This window comes from Gymnoscopelus microlampas (assembly GCF_963454915.1).
Source record: "Gymnoscopelus microlampas genome assembly, chromosome: 18".
In the NCBI taxonomy this organism is placed as follows: domain Eukaryota; kingdom Metazoa; phylum Chordata; class Actinopteri; order Myctophiformes; family Myctophidae; genus Gymnoscopelus; species Gymnoscopelus microlampas.
The window spans coordinates 33,908,248-33,933,918 of NC_139955.1; the positions used below are offsets into that span (position 1 = coordinate 33,908,248).

The 25,671-nt window shown below is 41.9% G+C and overlaps 1 protein-coding gene across 5 annotated transcripts in view; it reads left to right on the top strand.

The window, feature by feature from the left end:
* limch1b (LIM and calponin homology domains 1b) overlaps nt 1–25,671 on the top strand; it is a 115,110-nt gene that overhangs the window by 41,429 nt on the left and 48,010 nt on the right. For 3 of the 5 annotated variants that reach the window (XM_084041631.1, XM_084041633.1, XM_084041632.1), the window contains exons 2-4: nt 7,422–7,492; nt 12,123–12,192; nt 22,188–22,294. In XM_084041631.1, the coding sequence (XP_083897757.1) occupies nt 7,422–7,492; nt 12,123–12,192; nt 22,188–22,294 (248 nt within the window). Of the gene's footprint in view, nt 1–7,421; nt 7,493–12,122; nt 12,193–21,416; nt 21,855–22,187; nt 22,295–25,671 lie in introns of those variants that run through there. The other 2 variants (XM_084041635.1, XM_084041634.1) reach the window with 2 other exon arrangements.

Genomic DNA, 25,671 nt, shown 5'->3' on the forward strand with positions numbered 1-25,671 from the left:
CCTGTTTTTCCACTGAGGTGTTTGTTTTAGTTTGTAGAGATATACAGTACAGGTTACTCTAACACCACCACAGTGGGGTGGCAGTGGATCGGGAGGCTCAGGAGATAGGGCGGCCTCTTGGAAAATGGAAGGTTCCCGGTTGAAGTGTCCTTGACCAAGCAGGCTGGGGTCTTGCATGGTTTCCTCCGCCATCAGTGTGTGAATGTGTGCATGGAAGTACTGCACATTGTAAAGCGCTTTGGATAAAGGTGCCATTTATTAGTTACAAACAGTATACTCTACTATAGTACAGTCTAGTAGACTGTTTTATTCATCTTTTGCTTTCAAATTCATTCATAATTCTTAGTCTGTGTGACCTTTGTGGGTTAGTGTACTAAATATCATTTTATTGCAGATCCTTAACTTAGTCATCCATTAAGGAAACATAAATCATGTTTGCTTATAGGCGTATGCAGTTGTGCCAGCAGCAATGTCACCAAAATGAAGTTGTCGCTGTTACACTACATGTTCTCCAAATACAGACAGCCCTTTCAATTTGAAGGATAGCGTAAACTCCTTCGCTATCTGAGGCGGGGCTTCCTGCTGTAGAGTATGTCTCCGAGAGGCCACGTTATCCAGAAGGGAACCATGATCCAACCTGTTGAGACCCCTGTCTGAATCAGCCAATTACGAGGGCTGGGTGTGGATGGACAACGGGCCTGAGAACAGTTTAGAAACCTTTTCAAGTATAAGTGTTCTACGTATTCCAATGCAAGACACTGGTGATAACCTACAAGGCAAAAAAGGGCATGGCACCCGCTTACCTCAGGACATGATCCACCCCTTCCTGCACACTTTAGATCAGCAAACACAGAGCATCTGTCTCTCCCTTCTTTATGACACCCTGGACAGCGCTCCAAGCATACTAGACTCTTCTCCCTCTTGGTGGAAGCTGTGGAATGACCTCCCACCCCTCAGTCAGGCCTGCAGACTCATTCCCCATTTTCCACAGCAGTCTGAAAACTCACCTCTTCAGATTATTGTCTCCGCCAGGCCGAAAGGCATGGCGAGAGAGTATGTTTTACCCCCTGTCCGTCCGTCCGTCCGTCCGTCCGTCCGTGTGTCCGTGTGTCCGTCATTCGATCTGTCTGTGTACAGCTAATCTCCGGCACTGTTGGCTTGCTCGCAGCCAAACTGTGCACACACAGTCCCTGGATACCAGAGCAGAACCTCTGCCCCAAATTTCTCACAGGGGCCTGTTATAGCGCCACCAGGAGGCTGATTTGTGCAAAACATATTTTTTGACAGTACTCCTACAGATTTTGTCCAAAAATCCCACAAATCGGTACACAGTATCTCTATAGTCATTAAACGAAACGGGTCTTTCAGATTTCTCATATTCCATCCTGATTGGCTAAAAATGCCTTCCAAAGTTTGCAGGAGTGCACCGTTTTGAACAAAATGCCTCAAATCATGAACACAGCATGCAATTTCCTTGAAATTTTGCACGCTCATTTCCATTAGGCCAAGGAAGAACTAACATTTGAAAAATTTCAAATCAGCCTCATGGTGGCGCTATAACAGGCCGATTCGTGTTTTTACCTATAAGTGCACCGATCTGTGTAAAACTTTGTATGCACACTCCCTATAGGTCAAGGAAAAACCTTTGACCTGCCTTTTTCACATCTGCCTTTTATAGCGCCACCAGGAGGCCGACTTGTGTAAAACACATTTTTTTTATACTACTCCTTCCAATTTTATCCAAATTTCACGCAAATCGGTACACATGATCTCTATAGTCATGTGATCACGACGGATGTGTTTGATTTTTCATATTCCATACTGATTGGCTAAGATTGACATCTAAAGTTTGCATTATTGGCTTGTTTTGAACAAAATTCTGCAAATCATGAACGCACCGTCCAATTGCGCTCAAACTTTGCTCGCACATTCACACTATGTTGAGGAACAAATGCCAACCTTTTAACATTGGCCTGTTATAGCGCCACCAACAGGTCTAATTTAGCGAAACACATGTTTTTAACAAAATTTCTCAAATCATGAATGCAGCCAGTGTCCGATTGTCGTGCAAGGCCTAAGAAGAAATGGCACCCTTTTCACGTTGGCCTATTATAGCGCCACCAGGAAGCCACAATAGCCTACCTGACCTGGCGGAGACCTGTGCTCCGAGGAGCACTTTTTCTAGTTCAGAGTCTCAGTCTACCTCACCCCCTCCTCATTTCCTTGAATCACTTTTTGTTGCCTATTTTGATAGTTGCTAGCTATGCATATTTTGATAGATGCTAGCTATGCACATGAACTGAATGTTGGTCACTTCCTATGTGTATGCCATTTAGATACAGTACAGTATAAATGGCACACAAATATTTGTCTGGTTAGAGAGATGCTAAGTTTGATGTTTACCTAGTGTCCTAGTTGATTTGTAGCGCTAAATCGTTTTCTTTGCACTCTAGACCATTTACCAAACATGTTTGTTGACTAAGGTTTATGCCACTTAGTCCGATCTTGCACAATTTGAGACATTTCAGCACAAACAAAAAGAAGGGTGACAAATGAGTGGAAAAACATAATAAATGCAGATGCTTCCATCCGGGTGTACTGCATGATACAATTAAGCAATTAACCTCCTATTATGCTCTGTGAATTTTTCCTGGCATGGTTTGGTTCCACTTGTCCCCTTTTAGAGGTATCAACTTCATCCTATGATGAAACACTTCTGTCGTGATGGGAGTGGTCGCAAAAACCCTTGCCATCCCAACCACGGACTGTTTCAAATGCTACCACGTGGCTTCGTAGCCACTAGCGACAGTGCCACCCCAAGTTCAAATATGATTATTTTGGGGGGTCGCGGCCTGAAACGTTTGGGAACTTTGCATTAGTCACCCATCTGTAGGCCTACCTGTGTGTCATTAACACATGTTGTGTTGAAAAGTGCCACAAAAGTGAATTGCTACCTGAAATGGGCACGTGTCTGTCAACAATGACTCATCCATCATAAGAATGTTCCTCCTGGGTTTAACAGCAGGAGTTTCATGTGGTCTTTGTGTCTAGTAGAGTGGCTCGTATGGGAGCAACAGATGTGTGTGTGTGGATTAGAATCCTTAGCAGCAGCAATGCTGTCTCTGCCAAACAGCAAGACGCTGGTAATGAGAAAAACATTTTTCTATTTCCATCTTATACAGTCCAGACTCTGCAACAGCCAGAACAGAAAGACGTAATGCATGTTTACGGACAGAGATCCCTAACTATATTAATGTGCAAAGCCCTTAAGGGATAGTGTACAGTACAGTATAGCATGGTACATTAAGCAGCAGATATATTATGAGGAAACTGTAATGGCTGGGCTATTACAGACAATTAGGAACCGTCTACCTAAGGCTTTTCCTCAATTTATTCGTTCTTTAAAGTGCAGAATAACTAAAGAACGGAAAATATCTAATGGACAGTTTGTTTTGAATGAAATAATGTTTGTCAGGGCACTGTATTTTGATCGCTCACTTGCTGCACCTGCTGTTCTCAGTGCCTTATAGTGTGATATAAATAACCTGCTCCCACTATAGGCTTGGTTCTGTTATGTAATACAATGTAATCTTTTTTTTTCTAATTGACTTTTATTCAATGTAACACTTTTGTGTCAAATATAAAGTGTGTTACAAATACAATGTATTATTATGTTCGTTAGCATTATGAGAAGGATTTCTGCTGTGTGTGTGAATCAACAACAGGGTTTCTGCATTGTACAAGTACTGTGCTTTACCCATTGAGACCTTGCTATAGGTACAGTGTGGTACACGCTGAACTACAACACAATACAGTATATCCAATTCTACAGTATGATACAATACACACATTTATTCATGTGCATCGTAATGAATGAAATAATAAGTCACTGTTGTACTCTCAAAATTGTCATTCACAGACATGTGTAACATGGAGGTTTTACTAACTGTAATCATGGACATTTAGAGGCAATGTGAAAATATCACAGCATATGGAATATCTTGTTTTCCATTCAGCATGTTTGTGTCTTGGTTGCTTGTCAGCAGTGTAAATAGTGTAAAATAACTCCGTGCCAAATACGTTTAGGCACTGCACCAGCATGTTTTTAGCGTACCTGAATCAAATCAATCCAAACAGTGGAACAGTTGTGCAATGGAAGAAAAAAAAACTCTTTCAAGTCATCCATCATTCAGCTTCACACATTTACCACGAGGCACGAGGCTACATCAAGGTCATCCACTCAGCTCACTAGAGTGTTGTGTGTGGATATAAATGAATATCAAATAGTCTAGGGCAATCAAGCTTCAGTGATAGTCTCCTCTCAGTGGGATTTTTGAGTGTGGTAACACCGCTGTCTAACAATCACTCCACAAGAAAGAGGCGTTTCTTTGCAGAAGAAGGCCTAATTTCAGATATAAATGTAAATTACTGCCCGGGCATTTGTCGTTGGCCGTAGTTATCCAGCCAAAGATGACTACAACCTCTTTCTTATATTGTGTGACAATTAGGCCAATTGTTTGACCAGTTTTTATAGTATAGTTTGTTGATTACTTTTAATGCAGTAATGGTCTTTATTTTTTTAAAGTTTTATTAGAAAGGTCTTAGAAGTCCTTAAATTGTCACTTTACTGTCAGCTGGGGACCCACAGGTTGTCTCGTGCGCCGGTAACTTTACCAAACCAACTGGCAGCAGAGTTTATTCCATGTTTGAGTTCCCTCAGCCGTGAGGTCGCTCACATGGTGACAGTTCAGCGCACACTGATTGTTCAGCTACATACATATACATACAGCTGATACAGCTTTAGTCTGTGCTAATTGGAGAGCTGATGGCTGTATTTTCCCTAGGGCTGATATGGCAGCTGACCAATCAGTGCAGTGAGTGCACACGTATCACCTAGCCTGGCATTGCCAGACTGATCACGTGGGATTCACTCACAAGTTCCTACCGTGGAGGAACATATCAACCTCCTGGCACCTCCTTACCCAGGGCAAATAAAGGCTGGGTACTGTATGTGATGAATCCTTGTATCATTCAATCATGACATGTATGGTGATGGCTCATGTCATGGGTCACTTGTTATTTTGTCTCGGTGACAGTCAGGCCTCGCACACAACCGAATGCTTTTTCACCTCACTTTTGTGAGGTGACAACCTCCTGCCTCCTGCCACAGGGGTGAGAGATTGGCCCCAAGCAATGTACATACTGTACAGTACAGTCGCATACTGGGGAAAAGTGAAGTCTCACTCCTTCTCTCTATTAGCAGTCGTCAACTGGAGCTCTCAATCCCTCTCACAGCAGTACAGATCAGGCCTACTGTCAGCTGTCATTGACACACAGCAGTTGGTTTCTTTTGTATCGGGTCCAAATCGTTCCACTGTGCCAAGGAGCTGAGAGCAACTCACATTCAGAGCCAGGCACTCTGACTCTGTATCCCCCCACACTTTCTTTCACAGCTGTACAAATAAATGTAAGTGAATCAGTCTGGAAATTTAATCTTGTAATTGTTTTGGCTTCCTCACCAGCAGTGCAGTGCAGTCCTTTTCTTCCCACCTAAAACGGACAAATATTTGAGTTGTGTTTTCACAAAAATGAAATTGGTTCAGTATAAAAAAGCAAAAGGAGGGATTTTCAAAAGGGAGAAAAACTAATTGTATTCAGTGTGCTCTAGGGAAGCAGAGATACTCTAGCATATAGGGAAATAACAGGGGGTGGGAATTTATAAATGTGAAGTTACTCTATACTCTGAGGAATAACAGTATTTGGTACTTTACTTGCGTTTGAAGATATGTGTGTGTGTGCATATTGAGTTCCATATTATAACTGTATCTGATGGGTCTTCTGAATAATTTATGGAAGGCTCCTGTTGTTCATCAGCGTAGGTCATAGGTCCTGACTTAACCAATTAGAACCCCTTGGGAAAAAACTAAAAACAATAGCAGATGTACAAGCTTACATCATGCGGTGACCTTGTAGTTTGTCTGTTTTCACTATTCATTGCACGGCAAAGTACTGTATAGGGCTTAAGTGGCTTAAAAGAGCTGAGACTGAGAGTTTCCTTCAGAATCAGAAACACCTTTAGCATGTGATGGAAACGATCCAACATTAAGTAATAAACACAAGACCAATGTTGTACATGAAAATTCTCCATAATGCAACAGTTCAAGTGAATGACAACAAAAGTAAAAGTGTCACATGCTTCTACATGCTATCTGTCACAGAACCGTAGAGACATCTATTTTATGATTGTTACTCAGACAGGTTTATTGTGCAAGTCTTTAGCCATGTCACAAGGGCAATATTAGAATAAATCTCACTCCCATGCGATGCGGTATTTGTTCAGGAACACATGGTGCGAACACACACACACTCACGCGCACTCACGCGAACACACACACACACAACCAACCTGTCATGCAAATACATGCAAACACATTGCCTCTCCTCCTTAAAGAGGCAGAGTGACTACTAACTACCCATTAATCCTCTGTGCTCTGTCACAGCCAGTTAGCGTGCCAATGCTGCATGATGCGGATGATGACAGCTTATGTCAAGCTTTAGTCTTTAGTACTAGTGACTAGAGTGTGAGACTTGATACACACATCTCTATCTCTCTCTCTCTCCCCCTCCCATTTATTGGATTTATTGGAGAGGAAAGCGCTGAAGGACTGGAACGAGGGTGTTTTTGTGCATCATTCTCTTGATTTGTGCGTCTAGATTCTGGGTTCATCGATGGACTGTCGCCGTTTTATGTATTCTTGTTATTATTTTGGCTCGATCGGGTGGACTTGGTCTTTTGTGATTTTGTCAAGGATGTACATCCATTTACCAATCTGCTGGCTTGCATGTAATGATGATCAATTCTTTCCCCTTGCTTTTAGTACCTTTTTATTACCCCATTATATTTTCCAAGTAAAATCTATCATAGTTTAATCAGGGTTGAATGGCAAGAAATCAAGAGATAGTGTGCAGTAGTGTCTGAAGCTGATGAAAATGGAAATCCTATCTACAAAGCTTGATTCCATAAACTGATGATAGCTAACGGGTTATATTTTGCCCACTTATTGCATGAGCTTGATGTGCTTAATTTCCTGTGCAAGCTTTGTAATTTGCAGTTTTGACATTCACTGTAGCTTACTTACAAGGTACTAGATCAGAGTAAGTTGCATGAACCCTAGTCAACAAACTGCAGTGTAAATCGAGTGAAAAAAGAAATCTTTGCATCTTTCTAAACAACATGCAATCTATCTAAATAACATACACAGCATATGTGAACAAGTAACCAACATACATCTGCATAGTGCATAGTATAACAAGCATTCTTTACAGTATACTGTATAAATAGGCACAACATAGGCATACATCAAAGCTGTTTATCATATCTTCGAAACATCACCAACATCTGCCTCTCCTTTCCTCCACAGGCTGTGACTGGTAGATGCTTCGGTGACAAAGACTTCAGGGGAGGATTGGAGAATGGGATTCTGCTATGCGAGTAAGTTTTGACTTCTCACTGCCTATAGCCTTTATACTGTCTTCTGGTCTCTACTCTGATCTGACTATTGTCTTATTTATTGTGTACTGCAGGGCTTTAGTAGGGTTTGAATGTTTCATTTACTCTAACTCACGGTTGGTTCCATAAAACGTAGTGCAGCAAGAAAGAAAAAAAAGACATGCAGAACATGCTTTCCAGTAATAGCACTAAGTGACACATTGTGAGCTGCTATTTTCTAATACCTAACGTATAAAATATGGATAAAGTGGTTAAAATGACTGTGATGCTGTATTAACAAATTTAGCTGGGGACCCCCTGTAACCCTCTCAAGGACCCCTGGGGGACCCCGGACCCCACTTTTAGAACCACTGATTTACAGGGAAAACAAAGTGCTTCCAAACAGTAGATCTTAAGGATTTGGGGAAATCTTCTAGCTCTCTCCTTTTTCATCCATAGTAATTTTGGAGTTTCGATATGCTTGCCTTGCTAACTAGCTAGCAAGCTGTGGTACTGCTCATTTTTGCTTCATGCGATGTAATGAAATCATTTGAGTAGTTTGTTTTTTTTAATCAGAGGAGGGATGCGACATTAAAGCATATTTTTATTTCAAAACTGTGTAATAACAGAAAGCAAAACTGTCAATGTTTTGCTTTTGTGCTTTGTGCTTACATGATACATGTGTGTGTAATTATGTAGACAATCACACATATTTAATCATATTGTACTGTCTCAAGTGTTCCAATAAGAGAAGTTGTCCTGTTATTTGCTTGATATCACTGGAACTTTATTTAATACCAGTAACAGTGATTTCGCATACATTTCAGTCTTAGTTTCTACTCTATATGACATACATGTTTCTAAACAGAATCAGATCATCGTCTATGAATTGAATACCAAGGCCCTCATTGGAAACAAGTCCGCAAGGACTTTTATGAACGGACCTGTTAGACAAAGTATTTTAAATGTAAATGTGTTGTTTTACATTCTTTTGCCTAATAAAATATTCAATCAATCAAAAAATCACAGTTAACTGATTTCCTCAGCAAATTCCCACAATTCCCCCCTACAAGAAGAAATGAATTAGCATTTAGCTGATGCTCTTGTCTTATCCGTATGCCACTCTGCTGACCTGTGGTCATCCCTCCTCTTAACCCCTTAAACCCTACTGTATATACGTCATTGACCAGGGTCTTGGCCCCCTCCTTTCTCTCTCTACATCAAATCTCTTTGCAGAAAATAGCCAATCTACAAGCTCACACACGCGTTATTATTATTATTATTATTTTGTGGCTTTGTATGCCTTTATTTAGAGAGGGATTGGGAAAGTAGGCTGACAGGAAATGGGGAGAGAGATGGGGGGAGGGGGTGACATGCAGCAAAGGTCGTCGGGAACGGGAGTCGAACCCACGACACGCTGTCAGGCCGGCATTGCAGCCAAGGGTGCCTGGACCGCCACGCTACGGCCCAGGCCGTATTTTTGCACAATGTTTGGCTATTTTTGCGGAATGTTCACCTATTATGACATGCCCAGAATAGAGATACTAGGGTTACTTACTTACTTAATTACTTACTTACGGCTGCAGCCCAACTTTGGCATCCCGGTCCCGGGCGAGTTTCTCCAGCTGTCCCCACGACGTGTGCATCCAGGTCACGTCGCCAGGTGTTTCTTGGTCTGCCCCTCTTCATTCTCCCTTGTGGGTTCCAGAACGGGGCATATTGTGTGATATTAGAGGCAGGCTTGCGAAGAGTGTGGCCAATCAATCCCCAAGCTTCTTGGGAGGATTTCTTCCTCCACAGGGTGTTGTCTTGTTCGTTGCCACAGTTCCAGGTTACTGGTTGTGTTTGGCCAGCGAATTCGGAGGAAACTTCAAAGGCAGGTGTTGTTGAAAAACATTTAGGACAGACAGAGAGAGAGTACACTAACAGGGCATCCAAGTATTGAAGGAAAGAGCAGATGACTTCCTGTCCTTGTGTGGACGCTCATTAATTCTACAGAGGAAACATTCACCGACTTCCTCTTCCTTGTCATCTGTTGGCCTGTCAGGGAAGGTGTGTGTGTTTGCATCTATGTCAGAACTGATACATTACATAACGTGTGTGTGTGTGTGTGTGTGTGTGTGTGTGTGTGTGTGTGTGTGTGTGTGCGTGTGCGTGTGTGTGTGTGTGCGGCCCAAATGTACTCACAAGGAGAGAAAGATGGTCCTCACGTTTAAAAGGATACACCTGTTTTCTAAATCATATTTGGTTTCACTGATGTAATCTATCGTCGTCAGCACCTGAAACAATACTTTACGATGCCTAAAAGACAAATATTGTAGGTCTACATGAATGCAACACATGTTGTCAGACTACTTTCACATTAGCAAAAATGCAGAGTAACAATGAAATGGTGACTATTGGAAAATATGAATAGCATTAAAAAATATTTACTTCAGGTGAATAACCATAGTACTACCTTAAATGATTAAATAAAATGACATTCAATTAATCTGTGAATTTTACATTTGCTAAAAAAAAAATGTTAAAGTTTTCTTATAGCCTTTTAAAGTTCACTCAATGTCAATGTTTGTATCTATCAAAAAGTTATCTGTGTTTATTTGTATTTATTTGTTTGCTGATAAGTTAAATGTTCTCAAAAAGGAAGCTTGCAACAATCAAATATAGGTTTTTCAAATTGATTAGAACATAATGTTGCACTTCATGACAAAATAACAGCTAAATCATCGGTACTAAGTTGGCGGTCTACGACTCTCGGAACAATAAATCTGGCATCTGTCGGGCTCTATTAAAAACGGCTACTAGAGGTGAATAATCACAGTATTACCCCCCTAACAACAGAAGCAGACATCAGAGGAGGCAGTATGTCTCAGGGACGGAGAATGTGTGCAGGGAGGAGTCTGTCTGGGTCTGGATCTCTGTGACTCTTGACAGGCGGTCCAAGGCTGCAGTTGTGTGCTTTAGCTGTCACGGCCCCCTAAGGATTGGAAGTGTGTGTGTGTGTGTGTGTGTGTGTTGAGAGATGAGACCGGAGGGGTGTTCCATCTTTTCATGTGTGTTCTGGTCTGTTATTAAGTACATAGGAGTGAGTTAATGTCTCCCAGGAGAGGGGGTTGTGACCTCTGATTTAGGAGCCAGTGACATGACTGACCTTCCACACCCCACAGTGGGACCTTCCCAAACAACGTCTTTTTTTGTTGGGGAGAAAAACTTGAGGTTTAAAATTAATATCATACATATAAATTGCAGGTTGATAATTAATAGGGTAATTATTAACCCGCATCTGCAGAGCCGTGGGTGCGGAGCTTAGCGAACGGTTCATTGACTGTTTTTGAGGGTGAGAGGCAGGGAGGGTCATCTCTGTTGCTGCACTAGAATATAGAGGGTCGACACACAGTCATATCGTAACACGTTGTGAGGTGGTAGATCTGCTATCTTTGAAATCTAGCCTGTAATGTCATGCCCAAAATAGGGACACCAGGGTTAAAGTTTTTAAAAGGGAAAAGGAGAGACACATGGACTCAGAGAGAGTGAGAGAGATAGGGAATAACAGGTTATAATGCATACACTTCCTAGTCATTATGCCAGACTTGACATTTGAAAATGGAAAGAAAAATGCCAAGCACCACAGACCATACCAAAGCCAGAGCAAATCAAACTATTTCAATGAATTTGAATCCTCTCAAAGGCAATAGAAGTGTCCTTGCCCTCAACTGTACAATATCACAGGAGGTACATTCATTGCCAAAACAAGGCACACACAACAAAGAGCAAGTTCAGCCGAAATGATCATCAAATACAGTGATATATATATATATACCCACTACTCTCCACTGTCTGTGCATCTGAGAACAATGACTGAGGAATTACCGTATGGTCCATTTATCACAAACCTTTCATATCCTGGAATCCTGCACAGGCTCACTGTACTGACTTTTATGAACAAGTACATGCAGTACACAGTGCACACACAGCGCTCCGTCAATCCCGCAGCTTCAGTGGCAGTTGTAACCTTACACTCACTAAGGTACAGTACGTGGTAACCCAACTGGGCAGAGAGTTTTTTAAACTGCTCCAAGATGACCAAATTACACAAACTCTCAAAGTAATCAAAATCCAGATCCCTGTCACATGGAGCACCATGTCTCAGGGAGGAGTAAACCAGCAACTGAGCTCGCGGAGGGCCTTTTAACCACATGAACCCTATAGCGTCCCTATTCTGGGCATGCCATAATAATGTAGGATAACATTTGATGTACAACAAAAGTATACAGGGTTTAAGTTGTTAAAGGAATGCTTGTACGCAGAGCCCCATGTGTTGCCATTTGACTCCAGTACCTACAAAGAAAGCAGCCACACAACAAGCAGACAGGGCAGAGAGGGTCGCCACATTGCTCAAACATGAATGAAAGGTTCAAATAGAATGTGTATTACACACGTATAATTGACTTCATTGGAATATTTGACTTCAGACATTTCACTCGTGTCCTTGCTTGCATGCCGTGTGTTTCTTGAGATACTTTGTTTATGCCCGTGGGCACCGACAAATTATCTTAAGCTCTTTTATTTCTTTGAGCTAACTATTGACACTCCTTCTCCCGCCGTCTCCCTCTCTCCCTCTTTCAACCCTCAGGTTGCTGAGCTCGATCAAACCTGGCCTGGTGAAGAAAATCAACAGACTCCCAACTCCCATCGCTGGCCTGGTGAGTCCTCTCCCCCCCACCCCCTCTCTCTTCTCCGTTCAGCCGCCTGCTCCCCATCCTTTCCTCTCCATCCATCACCTCCTACTTTCTCCATAAATTGTGCCGTTGTCTGGTTAAGTGCTGATTTAATAACGTGCTCTGCGTGTAATTTATGCGCTGACACAGGGATTCTCTGTCAGGTGTTCAGGGTTAGCTAGTTAACCCCGAATGAGTTACTGGAACAGCTGGCTACAATGAAAGCCAGTGAACTCCACACACAGCGCTGTTCAGAGATCAGTGCGTTGATTCAGTATAGTGCTCAGCTGCACACTGGATTCTCTGTGTACTTGAGTGCAGTGGATATTGTGTGCAGTGTAATGTACATTATGCTGTGTGGGGGATATTGTGTGTACTCCAAGTTGTGTTAGGTGTGCTTGGTTCTCTGTAGACGGTATGCAATATGTGCTGCATGGTGAGTACCATTGTATGTAATGCGGTGTGAATTGTTACCGTAACCGTATCGTAACCCATGCCTTTTGTAACCAGGAATTGCTTCTTTCAGTCGTATTAAGTTACACTGGATGTACAGTATGTCAGAGAAATGGTCCGGACAGAGGTGTGACCTTTTGAAGAGAATGGTGCAAGAAAATGTAAAACTATCTTATTTCTCAACATTAAAATTGAACAGAATATCTAGTCTGTGAGGCCATACTGTAGTCAAAACACGCTAATAAGACTTACTGTACTTTGACTGATGCAGATATTGTTTTGCAGAGGATCTTAATCCAGGATCTTAATCAAACATGTTGTGGCCCATCTACTAGTAATTTATCTCCACAGTGTTCTCTGTTACCTGCCCAGTAGTCAGTCAGACAGACAGACAGACAGACAGACAGACAGACAGGATTGGAGCAGGCCAGTGTTAGCTGGTCATCAGCTAACCGTCCGGTCAGTCTGCCCTGTTTCATACTGAATAAAGGCCGTCAAAAAAGGCATGGTGATAGCAGTCGCTCTATCACCATGATTGTTTGCAATCCAGAGCCAAATGGAAAATAAAATCCCCGCCAGGTATGGAGCATTTGGGGTTCACCTCTTTGATTGCCAATCGTGAAAGGAGGCGTGGTAATGTAACTGCGGTGCCATCCTTGTTGCTTTAGTTTTACGACGTCGTGCACAATCCTCAACATGCCCAGTCATGGAGACTGTAATTACATTTTGACTGCACACACTAATAAAGTGCATCCGTTTTCAGAGAAAGTGCTGCATGAGCCCAGGCTTGGAGAAGAACGTGACATTTGTACTGCCAGTTGTATCTTCAAGCCTCTGCATAGGTGATCTTAATATTATGTGTCTAATATTCAGTATTAGTGCTAAGAGAGAGAGATAGAGAGATTTATTTGCCAATTGTGCTCACCCACATTAGAATTAAAAAGTGCAAAGCTCAACAAGAGATGAATTGTGAGCTTGTAGATAGGCTATTTTCTTTGAATGTTTTCCATAGAATATGGATGCTGGGGTTTAAGTGGTTAAACCAGGTTAGATCAGGTCAGAGATGAATGATGATGCCAAGAAATTAAAAAAATATATAGTCAATCTCATCATCAGCTACTGCAGCTCCCTGAGTGGCGATGGGAGCAATTTGTAATATAGTTGATGTCAGGCAGAAACAATGTAACTCCATATTTCATTATGTTGTTTTTTTTCTTCACTGAATGCCCTATTTTATACTTTGTCGTATGACAGTGTAACGAAAACGTAGCGAAAATAGATGATGTATAACCTCACAATGCACCACGATGCATTGTGAGGTTATACATCTGCTATGTTTGCTATTCTAAGTACTCCTCCTCCTCCTATCGATCATCCTTGATAGATAACAGCATTGGATGCATTGGTAGACAGGTTATTTTTTCCCTTTCATGAAAATGTACGGTTTTGAACATGTAAGGTTTCCGCCCACCAGTGATGATATGTGATACAGTGTGTTCACCAGCATCACATCACAATGTTCTAATTGGGCCAAGGAGGTTCAGGTGTTACACAGGTCACCCTGTTATCATACGGTTTCTTCTCTATGCACACAATCCATCAACACCCTTTGGTCCTGTCAGTCTGTCCTTGAACAAGTCACTAAATGTTTCCTCACGTTACTCGAGAAGAAAAGCTTCAGCTAAAATGTTGTGATGAATCTCACTGGAAATAAAATTATTGGAATTGTGCGATTGGTACGAGATGCTGCACTTAATATTGTTTGGTCCAGGGCTTCCCAAATGTTCCCATGCTAAGGACCCCCAAATAGTCATAGGCTAGCCGCTGGGTGCGGCCAAGCTATTGCGAAATGGCCCCAAATAAGAAAATAGACGGATCTACAGTACTAGCAGCTGACGCAATGTGACGTTTTGAGCTTGTAACTCTGCTATTTTTGCAAAATGCTGACAGTAATGACATGGCCAAAATAGGAACGCCCGGTTGACACTGGCTAAACTGGCAGAATAATCTTATGATTATTTTATTTATTTATTTTTCCTCTCCTTTCCACCTGGCGCCCCCTGGTGGCCCCCACTTTGAAAACCTGTGGTTTAGTCACCTACTGTAATATTCTGGGGTATGCTTTGAGTTCAAAGAAACCCACCTGGCCAACCTCTCATTAGCTCATTCCTTTTCTCTAAGTTCCCTGACCAAGTAAACGTAACTCGATGCATTCAAATCATCTTTCAAAGACACACATTTCTTTGTATGGGCTCAAAGTCTGAACATTTCTCCATCCTTGGGGTGTGCCACGCAATTAACTGTAGGAGTTCAGGTTATGCATTGAGTGTGTGAATGGACGTGATCCCTGATACTTTAGAGTAAAGTTAACACAGTGCAGCACAGTGAAGCCCTTTCATGGTGAAGTAAGACCTTCATCTGGATGAAGCTGGGCGTACACAGTGGTCTTTGAGAACCTTTGACGGAGACATACTGTAAACATAACGTCACTGAGACTTGATAGAACTGGAACTCACTATTGCTATTGCTGGGCGATATGACTTCAAAGCAATGTCACGGTTATTTAAAGGTTTTGCGTCGATAACGATTAATGAACGATTATTTTAAAAAGTGTGACAATAGAAGATCTGCAAGCTCGTAGATTGGCTATTTTAGCTATTTTTGTATGCCACTTTTGTGCAACAAGATGTAATACAGGGTTAAGTGGTTAATAAGACCAATCGATTTAGTTGATTATAAAAATAATTGCTTTTTTTTTGGTATATAAGAAATAAAACAATAATATAAAAATAGCTGCTTCTCGATTATGCGATTAAGCTACACGAGCAAGATTAAGTCGGTTATTGGTTTTAAATATCAGTTTTGATATATTTTCGGTTTAATTGCCCAACTTCCTTCCTTCCTTCCTGGCTCTTTTTCCTGTATTGGTGTCTGAGAGGTTAATTGTTCTTCACTTTCTTTCTTCATGTCGTTGTCATCACGTCATCTCTGTGTCAATGGGCACCATTTTACTCTGTAAATTAGATATTTTAAAATGGCTTCGAAGATTAAAAAAGAGAGAGAGATGGTCTGAGTTTAGAAACGATAAGATTTAGATCTGCAGACGGATTACGTTTGGAACTCAGTGTTGCACATTAGCCAAAGGATGTTTGGTTTGGCTGAGAGGGCTTCTCTTATCTCATCACTTATGGCCCCAGTGATCTTCCTGTGGCCTTTTAACAAACACTGGGTAATTACACAGCCACATACTTAACACGTCTTTTGTCCATTCCATATAATAACAATAGTTTTTTATTACACTTTTAAACAGCAATTGCTACCACCTCACTCAATCTTGTGGATGTTTCAGCAACAGAACTGCTGTATAAACATAAAGAACGAAGGTTATTTTATGGCTCCTTTGTTTCTCTAACATTTTTCCTTGTTTCTGTCCCTCATTACATTTCTGATTCTATATTTTCCCCTATATCTCTTTCTTTCTTTTCTCCTTTTAATGATATTATTTCTATTCACTGAATGTAATGGATGGGCAAATTAGGAACAGTCCATGACGAGCCGTGTATTTACTGAAAAACAATGCATGACACCAGAGTGCATTGTTTTCAATCAACGCACAGCTTGGAGTGGATTATCTCACTCATGGCCACAATACCAGTAATTAAAATGATACAATATCAAGTGGGAGAAGCCATAGTAATAACTAATGTTGGCTTAAGAAAATGATAGCCTAATATAATTATGCATATTAATTTAGAACCGAGATGACACCCTTCCTTCAAATCTGTGCCGTTATGCCTTATCTGAAACTAATGTACGCCTTCCGGCCAATCAGAATCAAGTATTCACTGTTGCCATTGTGTATATATAAAAATGTACATTAACATACTGTGTGTCTGTCTGTGTGTATAGATAAATAAACACACACACACACACACACACACACACACACACACACACACACACACACACACACACAAACAAAGTTAATTAACTCAAAACATGGGACTCTTGGCTGCGTTCTTGTGTTGAAACGGTTATTCTGTGGCAAATACAAGCAAAACATCCATTAAATGTGGCTTCTAACCTCCCCTGTGGAGTCAAGTGTTGTCCCCTACTGCTTGTGTGTTTGCAGAGGTGAGAAGCACATAAACAAGGAGCCTGTTGTTATCTGGGACCATCATAATAAAACACAGCCTACTCCCTCTTCCTGTTTTGGGGGGCTGATGGGATAATGAGTCCCTGAGGAATTTAGGCTATTACGTAATTAGAGCAGCGACCTCTGAACGGTGGCTTTTCATCTTGTGGAGAAAGGCATGTCCAAAGTCCAGCCCAGGGGCCGATCGTGGTCTGCGGGCACATTTTATATGGTCTGCAGCTTCCTTCCTAAAATGTATTATTTGTGGCCCACCAGTCTAGAACACCGATGTCTGACATCACTGCCCCTAGAGGCCGCTATTTTTATAATTGTTTCTATTGAAAGTTGTTTTTTCTATTGAAATTCCCATTGGGAAATCTTACATCGTGTCATTTAAGAACTGTGTTCCAAAAATAAACAAATCAGCCAGGTGAGGTGAAAAAGTATCAAAGTATTTCAAAGTATCAAAGAGCAGTACACTATGAGCAGTAGTGAACCTCAGAACCAACTCATGAGTTTATGTTGCCATGAATAATCTATACTTGAATATTTCTGGAGTGCAAAGTCAGGTTACATATTTGATTAAGGATGAGGAGCTCTCTATGACTCGAGTGCTTACTTTTAGCCCACTCTCGCCTTATTTTTTGGGTGTTATTCTTGGCCAAGAAGAGCGGAACCCGGAAGCAGGATCTGGTGGAGACTCAAACAGATTGTTTCCCTTGTCCTGACAAGGTTTTCCTCTGGATACTGTCACGGTCCAGTTTCTGGGTGTGAAAGCCCATTCCTTTTCCCTGAGAAAGCTGCATGGGCACACACCCATGGTAACACAGTAAAAGAAAACTCACGGGTCTATTTGGGTAAATCTTCACACTCTCAGCTTTAAATTAACACTGGGGATTTTACTGTGTGACTAGATAGAGATTCCTTTAAAGTGCTTCCGTGTAAAGCAGCCAACACACCAAACTTTGTTGCCCTGACTCATACATGGGCAACTGGCAGCCCAGGGGCCACATGCGGCCCCCACCTTCACTTAATGCGACCCGCAGGTTAATATCGTAATACTGATATATTATTGATTTCAGCTGTTACAATTCCAAACATGCAAACATGACCCACTTTAATAACTTCAGTCGCTTAAAAAAAAAGTTAACATAAGCATAACTAAATGCATTTGAAATTAAATAAAACTTTTCAGGATTCTAATTAAAAAATAGCAAAAGCAAATCAGGATTCCAATTCAAAAGTTTCAAAAATAGCAGATCTACAAGCTCAAAACGCACCACGACTCGTTTTGAACTTGTAGATCGGCTATTTTTGCTACTTTTGTGTGACATAGAATGGCGAAGTACGGCATTAATTTACGAAAAAAGTTAAAATACGGAGATAAGAGGTACGTGTCTGCCCAACAGTATATGCAATGTGGCCCTCTGGAGTGAGTGTGGAAATATAGTGGCCCTCTCCATCATCAAAATTGCCCACCCCTGCCCTGACTAGTACTGCAGACAGACCTGTAAAGTCGACTGAAGTCTGGAGATCAGTGGGATGAAAGATGTGAACAAGTTGCTGAATGCTGCTCTCTATACACACCGCACAGACAGCCTGCTGGTGGTATGGTGCTAAAATTAGCAGGAGAAAGCGCTTATGATATTGGTGAGTCAAATATACAGCATAGTGTTAATTCATATTTTTTTCAGAGAAAACCTTACAGCTGACAGCTGATAAAGTGCGTCTACGTGGTGCATAGGGCCTGCAGTAAATGACGATTAACCCTGGCCCTGTTACGCTATAACTGTCTCTAAACGCTTGTCAACGTGCGTGTTTATTTGTGTGTTTATTCACGATCGAATAGCAATTTATAATGGTGTCTAATAAACAATGAGGTCTGTCCTTGCATGTGTCAGGGGGGAGGGGGGTGAGGTGGAGTCAAATCCCCCGTGTCCTGATCCCTCGAGAAACACTTTGAGCTGTCAATCATTTTGTCTGTGGTCGACGCCCCATTTCCTGTGGCACTGACCTTGTTCCCACCCCCACCCTCCTCCCACCTCCTCCACCAGCCCCAATGCTAGAATCTTTCCCTAAATCGTAAGCTTAACTCCCCAAAAACAACCATTTCTCTTGTGAGGACCAGGAACATTATACTCACAATGTCTATTTTTCTAATTCTGCTATACTTGTAGTAATAGAACAGTAGTAAAAGTATACACACACACACACACACACGCACACACACACACACACACACACACACACCCCACTATCAGCCCACCCAACAGTGCTTTCTTCTCTGTTGTGAAGCATTGTGCTGACTAATAGCTTTACGGTATATGATCCCACACCCCTCCTCTGACCTGAGGTGTTTGTTTTCTTTATTCTAACCCCCTTGAGGTTTTGTTACCTCACCTGCGCAGTCTGCATTTCTCCTCTTCTCTCTTTCTTTACATTGTGCATTTTATGTACATTTTCTTAATTTTTTTTTGGTGCACAAAACTATCAAATTATACCTTTAGCCTTTGCTGTCTTTGCACCAGTGGTGGAAGAAGTACTCATTGTCAATACTGCGATGTAGAAGTACTCTGTTACAAGTAAAAGTACGGAATAAAAATGTACTTGAGTAAAAGTACAAAAGTATTGGTATTCAAATGTACTTAAAGTACCAAAAGTAAAAGTACAAAAATGTTTGAAAATAGCAGATCTACAAGCTCACAACGCGTCGCGATGCGATGCATTGTGAGCTTGTAGATCGGCTATTTTCAAATAGCCAAGGTATAAAATAGGGCTAAAGTGGTTTTGTTTTATGTTTTATAATGTAATAATGTACATCTGCAAAGTAACTAGTAACTAAAGTTTTCAAATGATTGTAGTGGAGTAAAAGCACAATATTTGCCTCTGAGATGTAGGGGAGTAGAAGTAAAAGTATAGACAATTGGAAATGCTTCAGTAAAGTAAAAGTACCTCAAAATTGGACTTGAGTAAATGTACTTTACACCACTGCTACTACTATGTGTAATTTTTGTCCCTTTTTAATGCGCCCGCCATGTGCTCTTTGGTGTGTGTGTGTGCACCTATTGTTACGTTTCCTCGTAGCATAGCAGAGCTGCTCCATTTGTCAAGTGATTTATACTGTGTTGAGTGCCAAAAATAGCATATCTGCAATCTCCCAATGCGTCGCAGCGGGACACACAGGGATTGGGATGCAAGCTACCTTGGCTATTTTCATATAAATTAAGCTTAACTTGTGTCTTTTGTGTTGCACATTTCATATACTGGAAGACTTACTGCAAAGATGTCATACTGCACTGGAAGCGGTCTCTGATAGTTCTAGTCATGTGGCAATGCAGATTCTGGTCGATGCTATAGATGGAGAGCAACGTAAAATGAATATAGACCAAAAAAAGGTGTACCGTATGCCCACTCAAATCAGATTGCTTATACTCGTATAATCCAAAACGTTACAAAAGAATCATGAAACGATTTGAATGTTTGCACCATTCACGATGCAGAGGCTTGGCTTGACCTTGACTTGTTTGGGGAAGGTTGAATGAACACGCAGCCTTATTAATCGACACACAATTTCACAGTCATAACAAGCATTCACACCTGTGAGAACTGCCCAGTACACACACACACACACACACACACACACACACACACACACACACACACAGGCTTCTACTGTTGAAGCCACTGGAGTTTAAGATGTTGTTTAAGGTCACATTGAGGGTGGTTGCCGCAGGAGGGTCAGAGATTCCTTAGTCTCTTTCTAGTTACATGCTCGCTTCACTGATGTTTATGCTACTGCCGTCCAAAAAAGCTTCTCAGTTCCGACATCAGAGCAAATGTTTGAAAAATGACACTTTCTGGTCTGTGCTGGATTCTGTCAGAGTTTACTGACAGGTGTGTGCGTGTGCGCGCGTGCGTGTGTGTGACCCAGTTAATCCTTTTCTAGGTGAATTTTCCCTGGAGTAAAACTGTCAAGAGGGGGGATCACTGTGTCCTGTCTTTAAAGACAAAGGTGTGTGTGTGTGTGTGTGTGTGTGTGTGTGTGTGTGTGTGTGTGTGTGTGTGTGTGTGTGTGTGTGTGTGTGTGTGTGTGTGTGTGTGTGTGTGTGTGTGTGTGTGTGTGTGTGTGTGTGTGTGTGTGTGTGGTTGAGTGGGTGGGCGGGTGTGGTCACCTCTCTGGGAGAGGAGAGGCCACTGTGTCCCAACTGTACAGGAAACCAGAGGGGGGGGCAGGGACCTTTTAACACAAATGGAACATGAGAACAAGTCTTTATAAGTGTGTGTGTGTGCGTGCGCGTGTGTGCGTGCACGTGTGCACGCGGATATTGTGCATTCTGCTGCTGTGTAGTGTCTGAGCATGGAAGTTTATGAATACTGGTTTATTTTTTATGGGGTGTGTGTGTGTGTGTGTGTGTGTGTGTGTGCGTGTGCGTGTGTCTGGGATAGTGGGGCCGAGAGGAAACGGTGACACCCTGTCCAAGTCGCAGTGAGGCGGAGTGAAGGGAGAAAAGGGCTTTGGCTGTCCGAGAGAGAAGGAGAGAGAGGGAGATGGAGAGAGAGAGAGAGAATGATAGAGACAAAAAGAGAGAGACTGAAACTCAGAGACGGATAATAGTGAGCAGAAAGAAACGGGACGGGGAATGAGGGAATAAGAGAGAGGGATACAGAGAGACAAAGTGAGTGAATGATAGAGGTAGAGAGCCTGGGAACAGAAGAAGAGAAGACAAGAAGACATGAAGTCTGTCTAGGCTCAGGTTGCAACCAGCAAACAAAGACCTGCTCGCACACCTGACCAACCGAGAGAGAGAGAGAGAGAGAGAGAGAAAGAGAGAGAGAGGGGTAGAGGGACACGGAGAGAAAGAGACCAAATTCCAAAGCGGACAGCGGCAGAGTGTGAGAGAGAGAACGAGGGAGGGAGGGAGATAAGGAGCGGGAAAGACTTGGAGCGAGCTGAAGGTGGAGAAGTGAAAGGAGAGGAGAAAGGTGAGAGGAGAGAGAGCGAGAGAACCACAGAGAAACCACAAAGCATGCTCCTTGTCTCATGTTTCAGTATCACCAGGTATCCCTGATTGAAAAAAAGAAAGTCTGCAATGTACCTGATTTTTTTGTGTGTGTGTGTGTGTGGGGAGAGAGAGAGAGAGATAGTTTACCAGAGGTGTGTTTGATATAACCCTGGAGAGTGGATGAACCTGAGCTTGTTTTGCCTACCTTGTTTGCCAACAGACTTAAGAATGTGTGCATAGTGAATGTGCAGTTTGCGTGTGTATGTGTGTCTATGCCAAAGTAAGATTTGCAGAGCAGCAGTCTCACATGTCTTTCCCATCGTTCTCACTGCCAGCATTCTACTGTGTCTTCTCTAATACAGCCGTATGTGTGTGTGTGTGTATTTCAGGATAACCTGAGTGTGTTTCTGCGAGGTTGTGAGGAGCTGGGACTGAAGGGTTCTCAGCTGTTTGACCCAGGAGACCTCCAGGACACGTCCACCCGTCCCAACACCAAGTAAGACCCTGCTGTGAGAGAGAGAGAGAGAGAGCGAGAGAGAGAGAGAATGAATGAAATCTTTTGTGTCGAGACCCATCCTTTACAGCAGTAATTCTCAACTTTTTTAATTTGAAGGACTCCCAGTTTGATATGCTAGACCACAAACCCCCATTTGGTACCCTTTTTATCATTATTATGTTAATTTAACTGTGAGAGTGTACAAATGGAACCAAATAGATCCTGTAAAGGTCCAACTCTCCAGTTACAGACTGCGAGGGTCCATTTGGTGACCTGGTGGTCCATGGACCCCATGTTGAGAACCAGTGCCTTATAAGACATCATTACAATTACAATTATACATAACATAATTATACAAAATTACATTCACTACTCATTAACCAAAAGCTGCCCAACATGCATGCACAATGTATACAAAAAAACGTATTTGTAGTGCCAGTGCCAGAATCAAAATATTATGTGTATACTGTATGCTCTCTTGTTTGCTTATCCCAGGCTCTCTGTAAGTATTAAGCAAATGCAAATACCTTCAAAAAGCTGTTCAAGTCTCTCATCGTGTGTGTGTGTGTGTGTGTGTGTGTGTGTGTGTGTGTGTGTGTGTGTGTGTGTGTGTGTGTGTGTGTGTGTGTGTGTGTGTGTGTGTGTGTGTGTGTGTGTGTGTGTGTGTGTGACATTAACCAGTTGATTGGGGGTGGCACGACAAATTGGAGACAGAATGTCCCCAATTAGGTTTCAGTGCAGATTCATAAGGGTTGAGCTTACACATGTATCCTTTAGGTTAGGATTAGAGCATAATTATGGAATGAATGTGAGTCGATGCGCTGTGCCTGTTTCTCTGGTCATTCTTTTCCAAATGAACTGAAAGAAAGGGAAAGAGAGATACTCCATCTCTATCTATCTTTGTGACATACTGTGTATTTAATTGTGTGTGTTATTGTCTCTATCAATCCACAATCAACAAGTTGAGTGCCAACACAAATAAACTAGAGTAGGGTGAATGGAGGTCTGTATGGTGTACTGTCAGTAAGATAATAGTGCTGTATGTGCTTGGTTACAACTGCTCCTTATTGTCCCCATAGAACACAATGCATTATGTCACCCGCTGAACCATGACTGCTACTTTACTGCTTGACAACAAACTCCTCAAAACTATGTCGACATGTGCGTTTGTGTGTATTTTCCATGTATTCACGCGTGTTCCTGGTAGCTAAGCTCTATCAACAACGAGCTGTCATTCAAAATATGACTCAGAGGACAGTCGAGCTGGTGGAGAAGGAGGGGGGGTGGGAGAGTGATATGGAGAGAGAGCCAAATACAGGAAGAGAGAGAAACAAATACAGGACGAGAGAGAGAGAAAGCGAGAGAGAGAATAGGGGGCATGCAGAAAATAGAGGGCTACTCTTAGCAGGTCTCAGGAGAAGTAGCTTGACTGGTTCTGTCAGAATACTACAAAGGCTTAAAACAATGTGTGTGTGTGTGTGTGTGTGTGTGTGTGTGTGTGTGTGTGTGTGTGCAGTGCACACAGTGTTTACATACGCTTTGTTTTTCTGAAAACACCTGACACAGCATGCATGAGTAGAGGCTAGGACAGCTGGATATGAACTTAACTAAACATAATAGCAATATTTTCGTTGAGTATCGCGATAACAGTCGGACAACAAATATATATATTTTTTTAAGAACACAACTAAGTGATTTGATTCAGATTTATTCTGTATCTATCGATTTGTTCCACCATCTCTTCTGTTCGATGCGTCTTTTGGATGAATAGCAAGTTGAGCTCATACATGACAGAATCAGCTTTATTGTCACATCACAGGTTTACAGAAGTAAAAAGTGGGTGAAATTAGTTTTCGGGCATAGTTCCCATCGTATCGTTATTTCTATTGAAAAAAAGAAAGGGAAGAAGAAGAGGGGGGAAGGAGATCAAATAAGAGAACAAAAAAAAGTTATCTACATATAATGATATCATATAATATCTATTATAATATATATATATATATCTGACTAGTGCCATGTTGTTCTAAACAAAATGTAACTGTCCAGTATTGCCATTTGTCAAGTTGAACTGTTACTTATGGAGAGTAATGTGGCGATAGCGCTCAACATATCGTGCAGCTCTGCAGTGGCAACAATCCTGTATACACTGATGCAGTCAGTCTTCAGAGGTGGAGCTGCAGACGACATGGCCATTGAAACCTCCAGGCCATTCTGAATGGTTATACAACCCCAATGCAATGTGTCCTTTATACTGACTGAGAAAGGCTTTTGTGCCGAAACGCTTACCGTTTACCTGTATGCAGCCCATATACCATCTTAATAAAAAAATGGCCTTAAGGACATTTCCGTGAATGTTGGTATTCTATTTGATTGTTATTGAACTTTTCTAGACCGTAAGCAGCTATTGAATTAAGTTAGAAGAGAGGAGTTGTGCTCGCATTCTCTTGCAAATTCCTCTCCTGCTCCCTATATAATCAGTAGGCAGCTTCAGCCTCCCTAGCCCACTTTGCTGCCTGCTCTCTCATACATGCAGTATTTGGACAGGTGTTTACTGCTCAAGGAGACATCAGTGGACAGAATGACAGACAGGTTGTGTGGTCCTTTGCTATGAGCTAAGACCTGAAACATCTGCCCTCCATGGCCCATGCAGTGATGGAAACGGCTCCATGTCCAAGTGAAGTGGCAGTATTCCAGATGGAGGGTGGACAAGAGAGAAGAGGGGAGAAATGAGAGAGAGGCTAGTGGGGCTACATAACAGGGGAGACATACCTGAATTAAAACAGACAATGTTTACATCCAAGTCATTTTATGCTCATTAGGATGTACTAAGTATTGCTTAACCCATTCAATCCGGCAACGCATCTACAAATGTCTTCTAAATCCTAACGTATGTTGCTATGTATCAGTGGTGCTCAAACCTTTTCATGTCAAGGAACCCCAATATGGGCGCCCACTGGCCTAGTGGTCCAGGCGCGTTGTGGGTTCGACTCCCTATCTCTCTCCCTGTTTCCTGTCTATCTCCTGTACTATCAATAAAGGCAGAAAAAGGCCCAAAAATATCTTTAAAATAAAAAAAAGCACCCCCCTAATTTGGCCGCGGACCCCCATCTCAAAATATTTAGTTCCAGGGACCCTCTCCCAGAAGCAAAGATTTGAGTTACAAATGTTCGCTTTAAAAAAAAACGTATATATTCAATGATTTGCATTAATGTTTGGTACAAGCTTGTAGATCTGCTATTTTTCAATAGCCAAAGTATAAAATAATGTTTATAGCTAAAAATCTAAAATGACACAGATGCGTTCCCGGATTGAATGGGTTAATTGCCAGTTTGAATGTGGAAAAGGATTTGAGCTCTGATATATCAACCAGTTATCAC